Genomic DNA, 20,054 nt, shown 5'->3' with positions numbered 1-20,054 from the left:
TTTAATTATAAAACTTAAGTTTTGGCTTTTCATCAATTCTGTTTTTCTTCGAAACTTTTGCAAAGTTTTGAATTAGTTAGTAACTTTAAAACTTTAAAAAAGTTTTCAATGCATTGCTATTACAGCTTAAAGTTTTTTTTTGTTTTTAATTAAACCAATAAAACCCTCAAAAGTTTTTTTTTGAAAACACTTGCAAATTTTTTATCTAAAATCTAACTGTTAAATACCAAGCTATTACAAATATTAAACAAATGGGGTTTCAAATTTTGCTAAAGTAGTTTTAAATATAGTTTTAAAGTATTTTTGATAGTAAACTAATCAAGCCTTTAAAAGTAGCTGAAATGTTTTGTTCGTTTAATAACTACTGGAGCTGGTTAATTAGCTCAGGGTCATCAAAAGATATTATGACGGCTGCAAACAAAAAAAAGAATTTAATATAAATATTTTTTTATAAATTTATATTAAGTTTAACTCACATGAATCTGGTTCGAAATTTATGCTTAAAGCTGTAAAATATATAAAAAATAGTTTATATAATTAGTTCTCTAACTAGTTAAATTTAGATCTAGTTATTGGAACTTTATTATACAAAGTTGTTTACAAGCTCTCACATATAGAGTACTCAAAGCTTATATATTTAGATTGAGAATTTTAAGATTTATAAATAGATTAGTAACTAATAATAAATAATAAAAACTTAATCGATTCGTATAATGATATGTTTAAATATGATTAAAAGAATTAGCTTTATTAATTAGTTTTCTAACTAGGTATATGTGTATCGAAATATTGCAAGTTAAGTTTCTATATTTGAAAATATATTTCTAATGTTTACAGGTAAACTAATTAATAACAGCAAATAATGAAAACTAGGTTGTATAAAAGAAACTTAAGTTAAAAAAAGAAAAACGGTCTTATACTTACTTAAACAAACAAAACAACTTGAAAAACTATAAAAAAGAATTACTTAAAACTTCTTGACTTATTTCTTTATCGTTGTAATCCTACTTAATATTTTAAAGCAAAAAGATTTATTTAAGTTTTATAACAAATTTCTACGTTACTTTGTAGTCATCGGTACTCTTTTCCTATATATATAGTAAAAATCATTTTTAGGTATAGTGAACATTTAATAGAAGTTAAATTGCTTGTATTTCAGAATAATTTGTATCTGTACTTTCTTTAATCAACTTAATTCACAGGAATCACTAGCCTAAACTAATAATTCTAATTTCTAGTATACTTAGTATAGTGTTTTTAAAGTTTATTGATAAGTACTTTAGACGAGCGAAAAAACAGGTAATGAGTTTTCTAAAGTTATCTTTCATAATTTTTCTACTTTTTTTGAAAATGAAACTACTAAAAAAAGCTTATCCTATGCAAACCTTATGGTAAACATATGGTTATTTCAAAACTAAACAAGTTATAGATTAAAGTTAGAATGTAAAATAATTTATCAAAGTTCTTGCAACCTTTTGCCAATTAAAAATTATAATCTAAAGATCAATTAACAAATAAATCAAATAAAAACAAACTTGTATTTGCATTCGAGTTAGAAACAACAAAAACAGTTAAAAAAACAACTGTCAGAAAACCATTTCCAATAAATAATTCGATACAAATGTCAGCGATGTAAAATTACAATTTACAAAAACCCGAGCGCAGAGTAATTTATACCCAGCTGAATATCGGAATTTTGACGTCACAAACATGTTTTCTCGACACTTTCTCCGCCCCTTTTGTCCGGGTGACTTTTTTCTCGCGTCTTTTTTAAGAAAGTTGGGGCGCAAACATTTATGTTTTTGTCTTTTTTGTTTTGGTATTTTTATTAAACGGGGTTGGGCTTATTGACGAATTGGCTTGGGCGAATGACAAGTAAAGTTTGATACTTTATACTTAATATAATTTATAATAAATACGCAGTAATACCTTTAACCATGTATTTCGTGTAAGTTAAGTAGTTTTATTTGTTACATCTTTTTAAAATTCCAACTCCTAATAAAAATGTTATTATCCCAATAAATTCAAATTTTTAAGCCGGGAATATCTTGAGAAGCTGTATTTAAACTTTTCTTGTTTTTAAATACTTTTCTACATTTTTATAACAGTGCTATATTTTACTGATATAAAAAGTCTTATGTTCAACAATAATTTGTGTGAAAATAATCGTGTTACAAATGATTTTATCCGTGAGTAACAGTTATGGTTTTCCAATTGAACTTTAAAAAAGTTTTTTTTCTTTTTTTCTTTTCTTTATATGGTTTTTGATATAAATACCTTGGTAATAAAGCTAGTAAAAGTATTACTATAATTGAAGAAAACGGTTTATTTAAAGAATAAGATACATAATAATATATGCTATGGTAAAATTTACAATGCAATTGTTTTAAAATTTTAATAACAAAAAAAACTTCTAATTTTATTTTTGTATAATAAAAAATATTAAAAAGTTTTATGAAGAATTTGAACTTCATTTCTGCTAAGTTTTAGTTTTTGCTCATAATACATTGCTTTAGTTTTAAATCGTTTATTTTTACTAGAAGTAAAGTAAATTATAATTTAGTTTAGAGTTCCTTAAAAACTTCTTGAATACATCGTTTTTGTGTACAAAAATGAAGTTCAGTATTTTTTAAGTACATTAAGCTATATTAACTTAAAATTTACAAGAAAAAAAACTAACTAAAGTTTACATTTAGTTTTAAATTTAGTATATTTAAGAAGTTGCACATAATTAAGTTTTGCCTATAAAATGTTCTTTAAACTTAATGCAAATCACGTTTCTAAAAATAGCAAAAAAATATACTTTTTCAGACAAATACAATTATAATATTTATTTTTAGTCTAATAGATAAGCGTTCTTCACATGATTAAGTTGAAAAGTAGTACTTTATTTTTTTTTATAAGAGTCTTTTTAGATAAGTGAAGTTTTTACGCAGAAGTAACAACTTTCTTAAGTAAAAATAAGGTTTTTGTGTTTTTGCTGTTAATTTTTTTTTATAACATATTTTTTCTCGCATAATAATAGCAAATAAATACAAATACAATATTTTAAAATCAGATGTTTAAATAAGCATTTGACTTTATAATTTTTTTGTAGATAAGCATAAAAATCTTTTTAAAGTATTATCTTACATAAATTTCTTTTACTATAATGTTTCAAAACAAAGTTAATTTCTAAAATTTGTCTATTTTTAAATACCACCCATTAAACTTATAAACTATTTCAACAGAATAAATATTTGTTTAAGAACATCAGATTTCTTTGTTTTTTGCAGAAATTATACAATTAAAGATGTAATATTAGTTTAAATTTATTATTATGAAAAATTATATTTTATTTAAAACAATTGAAATGCTAACTTTTCAAATCATTTTTAATTGAAACGAGCTGTAATATTCTTAAAAACATTAAATGTTGAGGTCTAGTGTTTATTGTAATTACAGTAACACTTGTACACGGAGTACAACTTGCAACAAATGTTATTTTCAAATGCAACCTGGTATTCACTTAAAACTTGATGATGTTCTTGAATAAACGATCTCTACAGTGGCTTCTCGTTGAAGCCAACTTTTTGTTGTTTACAATTTTTTTTTCAATATTTGTTATCATTTGCGGACAGCATCTTTTTAAAGTAGATACCAACAACAAACACTTTATAAATATATAAATGTTTTCAGTTTGCTCAAGTTTGTTAGTAATTTAACGACCAAAGAACCAAAACAAAAGTTTCAACTTTTAATTAAGTATAAATCAAATTGAAAAAAAGCATTATAGCCTGCAGACATCCTGGTTTACTGAATTAAATTTGTTTTCATTTTTTTGTATGCAATCTACAAGTAAGTAGTTAAACAAACATCAGGTTTTTTTTCAAAAATCTAAAAAATTTCTGACTTCATTCTGACTAGTATCGATATCTGCGTGGCCACCGAAATGCCGCTTGCGTAGCTCGACAAACGTTTTTTCACGCCACTATCATCACGCTCACTTCTTCCACCTTTACCAGCATCAATCACGTCATTGATTTATCAATCAAAAGTTTAATCTGCCCCAACAGCTCCTTGTTCCTCTTACAACTATCAGAAGTATCGGAGAAACCTGAACTCAAAATTCTTGTTGTCCCTCAAAATTTCCTCGCACTTCTCCTCCTCCTCCCTCTTGCGCCTCCTGTCGTGCAAACTGGGGAAGCAGCTCGCGTTCTCCCGCAGCCTCGAGCAGCTCAAGCTCGGTTGGTACGTGGGGACGCAGTTGACGTGAGGGGGCGGTTTGGTGTTGAAGGGGCTGCAGTTGTAGAACCACTGAGGCATGTAGCAGAAGTTTGTTCTCGGAGGGGGGTAGCGGGCACGACGGCAGCATCCCGTGATCGTATTTGTCTCTAGTCTTCTCCTCTTTCGTGTGCTCTTCCGTTGTCGTCTTCTTCTTGCTCTTCCTGCTTAACTTTGATTTCATCCTGGAAAACACAGAGGTTTAGCTGGACTTTACTGATTTGCCCGAGTTAACTGATTCGTTAGACGCTTTGGTTTGGTTCTTTGTGGATTTTTTTTTTCAGATTTTACTGAATTACCAGAATTGAGAAACTCATTAGATTTGGTTTTGTTTTTAGTTTAAGTTCCGCCTTTTTGTGATGCATTTCCTTTTTCTTCTATAGTTTCCAACTTGCTCTGTTTAAACAGCTGTATAAAGCTGTTGTTTATTATATAATTGAATAAAGACTTAAAAGATGATATACATTTTGTGCTTTGTGAAACCCGTGGATGGTAAAAGAGGATTTTTTTAAAAAAACTATATGTTTAGACTATTTTTAGATGCGAGTTTATACTATTACTATGCTATATAATCTTCACTCATACTTATTGCTTTTAATTGATTATAAAACAGAAGAAAGCGTGTACGGCGCCGAGACAGCTGTACAAGCAGACCATTTGTTTTGTGTGATAAGTTTGTATATATATATATATATATACATAAAGAAAAGAATAGAAGTAAGTAAACTGAATCAATTTTCACAGAGTCCACTTAAAGGGCTTCTAAGTAGTTTATTACAATTAGCCGGCTTATGAGCAACACAGTTTTGATATGCTAATCACAAAAACATTTTAAAGCTGGTGTATATGCAAATGATGCTGTGCTTTCGAAAAATTGTTTTGACATAAAGATTTTAGAATAACTTCTTAGTGATAAAAAGAGCACAGCCAATAGCAGATGTTGATAATCCTGTCTGTAGGCTGTGCTTAAAAGAATCAACTGCCGTTATGTGAGCGTTTAAAAAGGAAGGTTGTTTAAATAAGAGGAGCGAATTCATATAGTCTTGCAGAATGTGAAAAAGCTCCTATTAAAATTCAATGAGTAGTCATTTATTTGTAGTTTTTTGATTTTTAGTTGTTTGTTTAGAAGGAAGATACGTTTTTGCACCGAAAATTGTCCTCTACAAAACCTATAACTTTCTAAGCCAGCCTCTCTGTTTCAGAGTTTACACAACAATAAAAGTAAAATCCCACACATGTATTGTATTTCGAGTCTCTAATGTAATAAGATGATTACAAACACTCCAGACCTAATACCAGTGTGTAGTGTTCACTAAAAAATATTCCACCTGGTAATAGTGAACACAGCATGGTTAAAATGTACCAAACGGCTGATAAACTATTTAAAGGAAAGGTTTCCATTTTTGTTTGGACGATAATGAACCAGTTGAGAATGAATAGAACGGGATATTCACATCAAGTAGAAATCCTAAAGACGATAAACATCTAGAAAGGTTTGAAAACGATATATACGCTGCAATTAAAAGTTTGGAAAAGTAAAGACCCGTTGTTCACAAAAATGATTTATATGAATTAAGAAAATCAAATAAATTAATTGCCTTTGCTAACACATCATTAACTATTTAGAAAATTGAACATAAGTGCTACAAAAAACTACTTTAAGAAAACATAACAGCAAACTACAAAAAGTGCGATAGCAACGCAGTAGAAGTAATTTTTTAAGAAGCTCAAAAAATTATAAGCAATTTAAAATTCTCAGTAAAATTCCAAAGTTGCAACAACAAGATGCATCTATAACTTTAAAAGATCATAATTCAGGGTTTCCGAACAAACTTAATTGTAGAGTAATAAGTAAAACGCATATTGATAAAATAGTAAAATATTTAAACAAATTTTAACTAGTACAATTAAAGACGTAAGAACAGCCACTAGTCTAATCCAATGGTAAAATACTAGTGAACTATTACAATGCTTTAACAGTATTAAAAATAAAAGTAGTAAGCGTTTCATTAGCTTCGATATTGTAGAATTTTATCCGTCTATTACAAAAGCACACTTAATTAATGCATTAGATTATGCATCCCAATTCTTTAATTTCAGTAAATCAGATACAGACATTATACTTCATTCGTGTGACTCTTTACTTTTTTCGGGTGATGATGTATGGAAGAAAAATGACACTGATAGTTAATGGTTTCGTTCTGAAGTATGTGTTAAACATTGAGGCTGAGTAAACGATACGAAAATTAGTTGTTTTTTTTTATATTATTAACATATATATATATATACATATAAGAACAAACGTGTGATAAACAAAAAACTAAAGTAGGAAGAACAGTTTACACACATGCAAAAAAAAGATGATTTTTGTAAATTTATATTTTAAAAAAGGTTGAAATATCTTCATCTGTATTAGATGTCTTAAAAGTACGTCGCAGAACAAAACTTTTTGTTTGGCGAACTTTTTATAGAAAAACGTAAATTTACAATCTAACTGCTTTTTAAGTAAATGTCATTTGTATTGAAGTTCTAAACGCTATTGAAAACAGTTTTCATTATGTTGAAAATGTTGATTATGACAACTTATTACGCGTGCTTTTTGTAAAGAGTGAGCAAAAAACTCTGATACAAGTTAGATTTTTCTCGGATGAATTTTTTTTAAAGATTTCCCTTTAAAAAAGTTGTTGTTATAAACTTATTCGAAGTGTTTTTAGAAAAGTTTTTTTTTAAATGTTAATAGCTTGAAAAAAGTAAAAAGTTTAGCCATATATAAAGTTATTTAAATTCTTGAAACAGAAAAAAAAAGTAACTAGTTTGCTGTTCCAATTTGTTTTATATAAATAAAATATGCATAATTTATTAGTTTGCTGAACGACAAAATAAATGCTTTAAATGTTTGGTCCTAGGACCTCGTGCACGAAAAAACCTTTCGGTTATCGAGTCACACACCACGGATACCTTTTAACGTCTTGCCCAGAACTAGGATGTTTGTTAATGAGGGAAAAAGTAGTTTTTTATTAATTTTAAGAATCATAGACTTTCGAACTGTGTTTTACATTTTTATTGTAAAAACTGTGTCTGTTTAGTAGCAGAGTTAACTATTTGTGGTAAAAAATATATAAGCTCTTATTGTAAAGCGAAAAATAAGTCTCAGACAACTCATGAAATTGTATAAAACTTTATAGATACAATAGTTGTCGAATACCAAAATATTTCAACAAGTTTCATCAAACTTTGAGTTAAAAATTTGTCACAATACAAGAAAATCTGTCCCTAAGCGCCCATACGACAAACCTAAAATAGGTTGAAAAAAATATTCATCCATAAAGGTAAAAAACTGATTGGTTATCAAAAAAATTTAAAAGAGTCGGTGCGATGTATTGGACGAGATAAAAGCTCAAAAATTAGATCAATGAAAAGTCAATTAATCAAAGAACTCGTCTATAAACTTTTAAAACAAGTAAACAAGCTTTAATAAAACTTTAAGTAGAGTAGAAGTTGATTATTTAGGTTAGAAAATCTCAAGAACTTGTAAACTCTATTTGTAACATTCATAAAAGCTTTGTAGAAAGTAAGAAACTGAAAAATGAGTCTTGCAAATGTTGCAAACTGAATTTTTCTAAATTAGAATATATTTATACACAAACTCAAGCGAGGTTTTACGAGTAAAAGAGAAAAGTTTTGCTCCAACCGGAAACAAGATTGGTAAAGTCAACAAAAATATTTATTTGAGAAAACAAAACTAGTGTAACGCCTCTGGCTATAAATTAAATTCAGCAAAATAGTTTTCTCTAATTAGGGGTTTTTTATTAATTTGTTAACTCTCTAAAATTGCCGCCTTAGATTGAATTATTAGATGTGTGAAAGCTCAAGCTGAACTTCCTATGTGCTAAATTGTGAGTATTGTTATTAATCTCTTATTTTTTAGCTCTGTCTCTTAAATTGAAATTTCTAATAAAGTTAAATTGAAGTTAATTGTACTTTTGGTTTGCATAAATTTGAATAAATAAACTCTGCTGTTGATAAAATTAAATTGAAGTTAATTGTACTTTTGGTTTTGCATAAATTTATATAAATAAACTTTGGTGTTAATACTTCATTATATTGAAATTATCTGTAATTTGATTTTACATAAATTTAAATAAATAAACTCTGCTGTTGATAAAATTAAATTGAAGTTAATTGTACTTTTGATTTTACATAAATTTAAATAAATAAACTCTGCTGTTGATAAAATTAAATTGAAGTTAATTGTACTTTTGGTTTTGCATAAATTTAAATAAATAAACTTTGGTGTTAATACTTCATTATATTGAAATTATCTGTAATTTGATTTTACATAAATTTAAATAAATAAACTTTGGTGTTAATAGTTAATTATATTGAAATTATCTGTAATTTGGTTACATAAAATTGAATAAATAAGCTTTGTTGTGGATAATTAATTAAGAAGCAGGCTGCTTTTGGTGCTCTTAATAATCTCTGAAATTTACAAATCAACTTTAATCAATTTAAAATAACTAGTGGGCCACACCTAACTCTTGGTATAGCATAATGAGTAATAGATCCAAGCCCCCCAACTAAAGGGAACATACATCATACTTTAGACAAGGTCAACAACCCCGAAACTCGCTGTAGCCAACGTAACATAGACAGAGGAATTAACAAAAGGGGTGTTGACCCACACTCTTCGCGCCGTAGCCAACCTGGTCCATCAGACCAACCACAAGCAACGTGCGAAAGATACTAGAAAAAGTTGCTGAAAGGACTTGTAGGCTTGGGATGTTCAGTCCACCATTAGGTTTTTGTCAGTCAAAGATGACGCTTTGCTGAAAGTTCTCTAAATAAATTGTTCAAATATGCAGACTTTACTTTGAGTAAAGCATTAAACGAGTAAAGCATAAGATGCTTTAGCTGTTTCTTATTTCGTTGATTTAAGTAATTACAAGTAGCAATAATCTTATAAAATGTCTGACTACAGCTTTTAGCCTTTGAAAAATGTTTAAAATATTTTTACAGTAAGTTAAAATTGTCAAATACTCTGTGCTCATCACGTAAGTTCAGTTTTGTTAAATACTTATAACGATTTTTAACAAAATTCAGCTAATTGTTGACAAATGTTTAGAAGTTATCACTTAGCTACAAGAACTGATTTGCAAAAAAAAATAAGAAAAAAGTTTCACAGAGAGTTTGACAGTTAAGTTCAATCTGTAATAAGGTTAACAAAGAAAAAAACATTTTTTTCAAAAACACTAAAAAATAGTTGCTTTTTACGCAAATTTTTGTAAAGTAAACATATAGTTATTGAATTATACAAGCAAGGAGTGTGGAGAATAGATCTACTTGGCAGTATGATCTCAGCAAACTAACAAAGTAAAACTTTGTTGGAAAAAAGTATAAAACACATTTAATAAGTAGAATCAAATTTGATCTAACAAGCAGAAGATTTCTTGTTTGTAAGCAATTTGATAAGAAATATTACAAAAGAAGAAATATCAAATCAAGTCAACTTCTCAATATGGTTGCATAAGTTATAAACACTAATTCTAAGTAGTCAAATGTTGAAGGAATTTCAACTGACTTAGTTAAATTTTTCAGGTAAATGTCCTTAAATTTCAGAAACTTAAGATTATTAGTAGAATTGCATAAAAGTTTGTAAAGTGCTTTTTTGAGACTTTGCTAAAAGCTCTCTAAATGTACTGTATAAATATGCAGACTTAATTTTTTCTAACTTCATTTGTATCGGATACGATAGTTAAGTTGCTTCTTATTTTCAATTTTTATAATGTAATACTTATTATTATCAAGAATCTTAAAAATTTCTGGTTACAACTTTGAGTAAAATTAAACTGGTAACGTAGCTTATTGATAAAAAGTTTAATATATAAAGTTCTAATAACTAAGAATTTCAAACAATTTTGTATTTCAATGTTTGCTAATCGAGCTTTCAATTGTAAGTTCAATATGAAACTTGATAGTTTAAATGAAATCAAAAAAGAAAAAAATTGATCTCATTTGAAAATGAAACTTTAAAGAAATCACTTTTGCACGACTATGTAAAGAAAATTATTTCTATAGAAAAGCTAACAAATCAAAAACACTGTTTACGAAAAGGTATACTAGATAAGTGAAGACAATTTCTATACAAACTGTAGTGTACTGTAGTTTACAGTAAAAGAAATAAAAGTAGCAAAATGACAACTGATAGTTTAAAATTATTGTCAGAAAATATTTTCTAATAAATTTAAATAAAATGGAAAATAAAAATTATTTTAAATTGTAAATATAAATTTAAAAAAAATGTTTGAAGAAAATCTCTCCTAATAGTCTTCAACAAGTATGATCAAAACCTCTACTGATAGTCTTCAACAAGTATGATCAAAACCTCTACTCATTGTTTTCAACAAGTATGATCAAAACCTTTACTCATTGTTTTCAACAAATATGGTGAACACCTATGGTCATCGTAATTAACAAGTACAGAAAAAAGTTATTGAAAGGGCTAATAGGATATAAATGTTTGAGTGTACCTTTAGGTTCTTGTTATTCAATGATGACGCTTTGCTGAAAGCTCTCTAAATAAATTGATTCAATATGCAGACTTTATTTTCAATAAAATATTATGTAACGGAACTTTCACATTGTCTTTGATTTTACTCTTACTGTAGTTTTCGTGTTTATAACAGAGACAACATAATATTCTATAATTTATATTTATTCTTTCAAAAAATTATTTTGCAAACTAAGTTTCGGTCAAAGACCTCGTCAGTGCTTAAATAAATCTTATTAAAATAGAAGATACTAAGATTTATTTAAGCACTGACGAGGTCTTTGACCGAAACTTAAGCACCGAAAACATATTTTGTGCTCAGTGATGCTTAGTGAGCCAGTAAAAACTGGTGTATATTTAAAAAAAAAAGTTCACGTTTGGCAAGACACACGTTTCTTGAAGTTTAAGAAATAGTTCCGGAAAGTAAGATTAGTTATTCTAAGGCTAAACAGTATCTTCTGCAAAGGTTCAATGAAAATTATTTATTTCAACTCATATAGGTTCAAAGTTTTTATTTTTTATTCATAAAAAAACCAACTTACAAATAGTCAAGCATGAAAAGTTTTGTTTTACTAAAATGTTTATTCTGTATTCAGAACTGCTCTTTTTAAAGTTTATGAAACTCTGCTTTATTAAAAATCTAGTAAATTGAAGGTTGAGATTTTGGCCCTGATTGTGCTAAAGTTTTAATAATATGAAAAAAGTCTTTGATATATTTTATACCTAACTAAAATTATTAGTCTCACAGTACAAAAATTCGGTCCCATTTTTATTGTACTTCAGGTAAACAAAAACTAAGTGACCTATGTTTTTTTGTTCAGTATATCACTAGTATTAAAGTTATATACGGAAACTAACCATAACCCAAAAATTAAAAAAAGATAGGTAGCTTCTATGTTTGTGTTATATTTACCTTTTGAAATTGTTTTTTAATCTTTTAATCATTTTTAAATATTTATAAAGTATTAAAATTTGGAGCATAAATTAAAAACAACACTAAAAGTGTATTTAATATTTGGTTAAAGATTTTTATTGGTATATTTTTTAATAAATTTTGTAAATTAAAACTTGTAGAAGTGTTGTTGTCTTGAGATTTTATGTTCAATAAAGTTTAGATTATTTATATTTTTAATAATACAACTTAATAATTTTTGCAAGCATAAACTTAAACATCAATGGTTTATACAAAATTATTTTTTAAGTACTTTTTATACATTTAAAACAAAAACTTTAAGATTATAAAAATTTCAATTTTAAAAACTAAACAGTAAAATGAATGTATCATAAAGCTTAAAAAGGAAATTCAATTCTTTAGCTCAATGCTTTTTGACAGACTCCTAATATATTTAACAATTTCTAGTGGCTATTTTTATTTACTACTTTTAATCACAATTAAATTTGTTTTAGGATTTTATTTTTATCACATATCTTAAATTTCTGTATAAATTTTCACGACTATCAAAATAATTCTGAAGGAGCAATCAAAAAACAACATATAGCATTAACTCAGGGTTGCCACAAGGTCATGAAATCAGGAAAAATAAAAAATGACAAAAGTCAGGAAAAGTCTGGAAAAATCAAGGTTTTTTGAAAAAAGGTCAGGAAAAGTCAGGAATTTTAAAAAATTTAAGAAAAAGTTAGAAATTAGCAGTTCAAAATTACAAACTTCCTTACTTTCCAAAGCCTTCAAATGGTAAAAATTATTTATAAATTCTTATGTCAGATTAAAGTTGCAAAATTTTCTAGAAGTTTACAAAATTACTTAACTTCCTATGCCTGCATCTGGTGTAATTAATAAAATATCCTTTATAAAACTGCTAAAGTTTTCTATTAACGTATTGAACAATTACCCTACTTGAACAAGCAGTTTTTGTATACTTTTTAGTGTTGATGATCTGTGCAGGGCTGCCAAAAAACCTTAAAATCTGAAAAAACCTGGAATTTTCAACAATTTTAACTTGTGTTAAGTAGTACAATTTCGATTTGACTCAAAAAACCTACCATATTGATAAATTTTTTTTGTCATCATCAAAAATTTTTTTTAGTAAAAAACACATTAAAGAATCTTTAAGATATATTCCATGTTGTTATACTATTTAACAAAGTTATTTAGCTTTAACTAAAAATAGACCCTAAAACGTCTAATTTTTAAAACCTTGAGGAAATTTTGAAAACCTTGAAAAAAATTTAATAAAAACATTTGGCAACCCTGTCTGTGGCAATGACACTTCCTTAGTGGAACTGTGATCTATAATCAAAAGTTTATCTTGCAGAGTTTAATAATTAAAGTGTTTTTTGTTTAAGTAAGTAAAAAGTTCTTTTTACCTAAGCACAAAGTTAAGTATTTTATGTAGCAAGTTTATGTGTTTACTATACCTTTTTATATATATTTTAAGTTGTTTAAACTTGAATAATAAGTTATTATATCATTATTTTTCATTGAAATTTAGCTAATTTTTAATTTTTTTGCAAAATATCTTAAGTTTTTAAAATAAATAATAGTTGATTTATTTCTTTCAAATCTTATACTGAATGATAAGAAGAAATATTTTATATAACAGATATATATTTTACTTTTTAGGCATTTTTTACAGTTACTTAAGTATGTTATTTTATAATTGATATTTAATTTAAGAATTTTATGTTACATGGTTTAGGTAGTATTTTTTTCAAACTAAGTGAACAATTTATATAAGTATTAAATGGTTTAGATAAGTTATTTTTATTATTACATATTATTACCTTAAGGTTATTTTACAACTTTTATGCAAGTCAGACTATTTTTAGCTGATAGAGCTGTTTAATGAAAATACATCAATACTCAGATGGTTAAAGTTATGTAGTAAAAGTTAGATGATTGAACTCAGCAAAAAACTGTTGGCTTAACTTGTTCAAAAATAATATTGAAAGCTTTCAATAGTTTTAAGTGTTTGATTATTTATTTTAAAATTTTGACTAAAAAAGTTTGACTGAAAAAGTCAGGAAAATTTTAGTAAAAAGTCAGGAAATCTTTCTTAGCTTGATCTGTGGCAAACTTATTAACTGCAAATCATTGTCACTGCAATCAAATTAACAAGAAAAATGTTAACAGGTTGATAAAATAATTCATTGACTTCTGAATTTTTGCAATTCATGTTAAATCTTACTGTTATTTTGTCAAACAGTTTTCAACTTGGTACTGAGCAGTTTAAATATAAGTCAAATCTCCATTGATCACTGAATTTAAACCAGAAGTAATGAATTTTACTATTAAATTGTCAACTAGTTTTAAAATTGGTTTTGAGCAGTTAGTTTTTAAGTCCAATCTGCATTGATCACTTAATTTTACCTGAGGTAATGAATATTACTATTATATTGTCAACTAGTTTTGAAATTGGTTTTGAGCAGTTAGTTTTTAAGTCCAATCTGCATTGCTTACTGACCTTCAACTATTTTTTTGGTCAGCTCTGCTTTGGTCAAACAGTTTGGATTCTGGACTAAAATAACATATTTGACTGCTTTTATTTGCTAAATTTCAAATTGATTAGGTTTTAAATTAATTTATGTTATTGTTTTATTGTCAGTTTGTTATATTTTTTTATCAATTTGTACTGATTTTTAACGCTGTTTACTTTATAATCTTGATGTTAAAAGTTTATGGCTAGTTAAATTTAAGAAATATTTAAAATTTAAATTTTGAAAATGAACCCTAATTATAAGCCCCTCTCTAGCTTATATTTAGCTAAGCTACCTAGCATAAATTTTTCACCCCAGTTTAGCTTTAGCAATAATGTGACCAACAGTCCTAAGGGAAATCCCAAAGGATCTAAGCTGTAACAAATAGTTAGTTTTTACTATTTAAAATTTTATCTATAATTAGTGATCTTTTAATTTTTTTTCTAATATTTAATTTTAAAATTTTCATAAATAGATATCTTTTGTTAATAACAACAATTTATTTTAAGTAATTGAACTTATACAACCATAAGATAATATTTCAATATGTGACCAGAGGGTGTAAAGTCCTTATAGTAATCTCTAAGATGAACATTAAATGTTCCAAACAAAGTATTAGGCACATACACAAAAAATATATGTAAATGATAATTAAGTAAAATTTTTAAGAATGTGTGGTCAAGTTGTTAAAACTACGTGGTCAGATTTTAGTGAGCTATAAAAATATAAACTTCAGAAGTTATTTTATATTTGTCAATCATGCAACAGCTAAATCTACTTTCAATTGCTATAAAGCAGGGTTAAACAAACGTTTTTTTAATTGACCTTCTTTAGAGAATTTAAAAATGCCATGGCACCCTTCAACAAGATTACTCAAAAACTAGCATTAAAAATTCTTCTTCAACAATTCCATAATATCTAGTGTAAGTTTCAATTAACTTCATAGCCTCCCTTTGCCGCTTATGGTCCCTTTATGGGAAGCCCTGCTATAAAGTGTAAAATATTTGCTTCATACAAATTTATTTTATACAATCAAGTAAGTCTAATTTAGCTTTGGTAATTTCATTTAACATTTGTGAAGTAAAATTGTGCACAGTAGCATAAGCATTGTGTACTTATACAAAACTGCATTAACAATAGGTTAAACAGCATTATTGATTAAACTCAAATAACAAGTAACAAGTTGTTGGTCATTGACATTATGATAGGGTAGATATTGGTAGATAACATAAGCATTTTATTTAAGGTAAAAATTTATATTTCTAAGTTAAACTAAAATTTCAATACATTAAAATTGAAGCAAAACAATAAAGATATTTTTTTTTTAACATTTTTGTAAAGAGTATTAAGTTAGCTAAAGCTAAAAAAACATTATATTAAATGTCCGACATTACTTGATAACAAAAAAAAAATTATAGATAAACAATTAATATTAAAACGTTGTTTAAAAGTAAATATATAAATTATAGTTATTAAAACGATTAATTAGTAATTAGAACATTGTAGAAAAAAAGTATATTTGGATAATTATTATTATATATAATTGTGCCTATTAGTATTCTAGAGTAGTACTGCGTCAAAAACCTTTAGACTTTTAGTTTATATATGTCATTTCAGTAGTAAAAGCATGTAAAATTTAGTTTGTGTTAAAAGCTTATCGTAAATATGTTTATTTTATAAAATATAATTTTAAAGAAAGTATCACTGATTTAATTGTTATGAGTTTCAAAAAACTAAAGATGATATATAATTTTTTTTTCTCTTAGTATTACTAAGCAATAGCTTTTGTTGTTTAAATCGCGATGGTGATAAATGTTTTTTATACTTTATATACTAGTTTTGTAAAGTTTTAAAATTTATATTTCTTCTACAGAGCTGGTCTTACGTAAACAAACTACTAAAATAAAAATGGCAAATATTTTGGAAACAGCTACAGATGAACAAATTAAAAAGTTTGAAAATCTTAAAATTAATGAAGAATCAGCTAGCAAAGAAGAAAAGACAGACACTGCAACTAAATCTGAAACATCTCCTCTTCAAAAACAACTTCAAAAGACGCTTGTTGACATTGGCAGCAACACAGTGAAGTTGGAAGTGCAACAGCAAGACCCGAACTCACCTATTTCCTCCGTTAAAAATTTTCAAGACCTGAACTTGCGAGACGACGTTCTGCAAGGAATCTGGGACATGGGGTTCACCCGCCCTTCGAAAATCCAAGAGACCGCACTGCCCATGCTCCTCCGCGACCCCCCAGAGAACATGATAGCCCAATCTCAATCTGGTACTGGAAAAACGGCAGCGTTTGTTTTGACGATGCTGCAAAGAATTGATTTGGAGAAGAAAGTGCCTCAGTGCATTTGTCTCTTGCCCACTTACGATTTAGCAGAGCAGACCGAAAAAACGGTTAAAAATATGGCAAAACATTTGAAAGGTCTCTCCGTTGATCGTGCAGTGAAAGGAAGTACAAGTTAGTGTTGCGTTAATTCTTCAAGAAACTTAGATAATATATTTTTCATTTAAACAATATTTTTAATTTACAGAAAAGAGAAACAGCGTGATTTCATCGCAGATAATAATCGGAACACCTGGAACAATGTATGACTGGTGCTTTAGAAAAAGAGTAAGTTTAATATTTTATCTTAATTAAAAAAAAATATTTTTATATTTGTTTTTAATTATGAAAACATTAGCTATTGAAATAAAAATTAACATCTCAAACTATAACTAAATCTTGGTAAATGAAAAGTCATCAGTTCTTTAAGTTTACAACTAGTAAATTTCAGCTAAAATTAAAGTTAAGTTTTTAAATGTAAAATTAGTATTTAAGTAAGACCTTCTGAACAATAAACTTAACTTTCCTGCAAAATATTTCCATCAAAAACTTTAAGCTTTTTTTTGGAATATAAATTAATTAAAAATATTTTTTAGATAGTGGATATGGAGCAAATAAAAGTGTTTGTATTAGACGAAGCTGACGTCATGATTGACACTCAAGGGTTCAAGGACATGAGTATTAAAATTTACAAAAGTCTGCCAGCAACTTGCCAAGTTTTGTTGTTCAGTGCAACTTATGAAGATTCCGTCATGGATTTTGCCAAAAGAATAGTGCAAAAACCGAATATTATTAAGGTTTTTTGTTTGTTAAAATTGACAATGTATTAAAAAACAGTTGTTTTGTTCTCGTCTCTATTTTTTTTTTAATAAAAATAATGCTAGAGTGTTGCTTTTTTTTCTGTTCTGTGGTTCAAAGTCATTTATGATATCATGGCAGATAATTTTTTTTAAAACATAAGCCCTTTAATCGTTTTCGTTTGCTATTACTATCAGGTTAACTATATTATTATTAACTACATATATAACTAAATTAAATAAAACATGCAGTTATGTCGTGAACAAGAAACTCTAGACAACATCAAGCAGTGCTACGTCGAATGCAAGTCTGCGGAGATGAAGTACCAGGCAATAGTGTCGGTGAACTCTGTGTTGAATGTCGGCCAAGGCATCATATTCTGCAGAACGAAAAAAACGGCAAAATGGCTGGCGGAAGAAATGTTGAAAGATAAATTTGTCGTTTCTTTGCTTACCGGAGACCTGGATGTTACTGAAAGAGCAAATGTGCTAGAAAAGTAAGATTTTGTTTGTACTAAAAACTGAATACTTTGAAAGTTTAAGTATAGTTTAACAGTTTTTCATTCAGCAAATACAGCCTGATCTCAGATCACAAAAAATTTATATTTGACTTTATTTTTATATATATAAATCTAATTTCTTGCCTTAACTTTGTAGGTTGTTTCTATCTATACAAGCTTTTTTTAAATTAATATTTTTTCGTGTTATTAAGTAGTTGTACGAAGTTGAAAAAAACAACAATTAACTTTAAAATTCTGGTAGTTATCAACATATATACATATTTGTACACTTTAGATAATGAATATTTTCAGATTTAAAAAGGGTGAAGAGAAATGGCTAGTGACCACAAACGTGTGCGCGCGAGGTATTGACGTTGAGCAAGTGACGCTTGTCGTCAATTTCGATTTACCAGTCGCCCACCCAGACACTCGCAAGGCTGACTGTGAAACTTATCTGCACAGAATCGGAAGGACCGGTCGATTTGGAAAATATGGCGTCGCAGTAAACTTTGTATCCAGCAGCCAGGACCGTGAAATATTGAACCAAATAAAAAGTCACTTCAACAAGGAAATGATCCAACTGAATGATATTGAAGACGACGATGAGCTCGAAGCAAAACTCGCAGAAAAATAGATAGAACAAAAAGAGAATATTATTTTACTACATAACAAAAATAAAACAAAATCACATAGTTTTTATCGTTTTTTTTTTCTAGTTAATTTCTTATTTAAGCTTTGACTTTGTTTCACTTAAACAAAATGTATAAAATTTGAACTAATAATAAACTAAGCCTGAATAAGAATAGACATTCACTTAACGCTTTGAAACTAAGCCTTGATTAACCGTATGTAGCCCACGATGTACATTCTTGACAACTACAAGTTCAGTGTGCAGAAAATTCAATTAAAAGTTACAAAGTCAGAAGAAATTATACCAGTATGTAACAGTGCGTATTTGTGTGCAGTCTTCAGTTTCTGATTGATCGATATTTTGTCCTTGACAAAACATTAAACTGTCCATGGTGGATGACTTGATAATCGAAAAAAAAATGTACACCAGGTCCTTGCTTTAAACGTTTTATGCGCTTTTATTTGCCGTTTATTAAATAATTAAATTGTGGTTACTTCAAACTTTCTTCTAATTGTTTGCGCGTATTATAAAATTTTAAGTCAACTAACTGATCAATTCGTTCGGATTTTTCCTAAAACAGCTGGTTTAAAAGCAGTATGTTATTCAATCTTAATTATGTTTTTTTTAATTATGTATAAAACTGTATCTCCTTATATAATTTTGGTGATTGCTCTTTGGGTCTTGAAATTTTTACGTAAAACTTTTGATATTTTGAAACACAACAATCAAACAAAAACAACAATGCCAGAAAGTCATTATTCACAACTTCATGTGTCAGAAATGAAAAATGCAATCTGGATACGAAAAGCAGCTTAGAACAAGTTAGGTATTAAGTGTACAAAAATTTTACTTATATGAAATTGACTTTGCACAAAATTTGATGAGAACAAGAGGTATATGCTGTTATTTTGAAAAAAAAAACAATTATTTTAAATTTTCGTTTATTATTATTTATTTTACTTATTAAACACTTAATATTATAATTCAAACTATAAAAATTACAAAATTATGAAAAAATTTAAGATTTGAAAATTTAAGCAAACCTTGGCAATACACTTTATACCTTCATTCAAATACTCAATGAAGCTAAAAAAAAATCTGGGTTAGATTTTGAAACATATTTAGAAATAGTAGCTATATCCTCTGCTAAATTCTATATTTTTGTTTTTAAAAGTTTTAGAAAATATTACTACACCACTTATAACTAATCTTTATTATAGATTATTGGTATAGAAATTTTTGCTTTAACTTTTAATAAAAAGTAAAACAAAATGATGTTAAATTTTAATTATAATGATTAAAGAAATATCTTAAGTAATATTGTAATCGATAGTGTTAAGTCCTAACTTAAAATGTAAAGCTAACATAAAAACTTTTTTTTTACACAAGGAACTAATAACTAAGTACTTATCACAAACTAGTTATGAAATTATTAAACAATAAAGGTCATTTTTTATTAAAATCTATAAAAAAAAATTTTCTAAAAACTCAAGTTGAAACTATCTAGTAAACATTTCAACGGGAGAAATTGAAATAAAATAAGTTA

At 27.2% G+C, this 20,054-nt stretch overlaps 1 protein-coding gene across 1 annotated transcript; it reads left to right on the top strand.

Moving 5' to 3' along the window:
- The first annotated feature begins 16,330 nt into the window (after positions 1–16,330).
- Positions 16,331–18,511, top strand: LOC145837799 (ATP-dependent RNA helicase DDX19A-like). The gene is made up of 5 exons (XM_082945249.1): positions 16,331–16,715; positions 16,789–16,868; positions 17,177–17,377; positions 17,630–17,874; positions 18,190–18,511. Exons 1-5 carry the CDS (start codon positions 16,436–16,438, stop codon positions 18,509–18,511), a joined length of 1,128 nt encoding a protein of 375 aa, XP_082801375.1. The 5' UTR covers positions 16,331–16,435.
- Positions 18,512–20,054: the final 1,543 nt, after the last annotated feature.

The sequence above is a fragment of the Thalia democratica genome, chromosome 6 (assembly GCF_965202585.1).
Source record: "Thalia democratica chromosome 6, ktThaDemo2.hap1.1, whole genome shotgun sequence".
NCBI lineage: Eukaryota > Metazoa > Chordata > Thaliacea > Salpida > Salpidae > Thalia > Thalia democratica.
Note: the sequence above shows the minus strand (reverse complement) of the source record. Positions and strands in the feature narration are given on the sequence as shown.

Excerpts from the sequence above, each read along its gene's own strand:
- LOC145837799 (XM_082945249.1), top strand. The coding sequence starts at position 16,436 with ATGGGGTTCACCCGCCCTTCGAAAATCCAAGAGACCGCACTGCCCATG. Across the intron at positions 16,716-16,788 it reads TGCAGTGAAAGGAAGTACAA|AAAAGAGAAACAGCGTGATT; the intron begins GTTAGTGTTGCG and ends TTTAATTTACAG. Across the intron at positions 16,869-17,176 it reads ACTGGTGCTTTAGAAAAAGA|ATAGTGGATATGGAGCAAAT; the intron begins GTAAGTTTAATA and ends AATATTTTTTAG.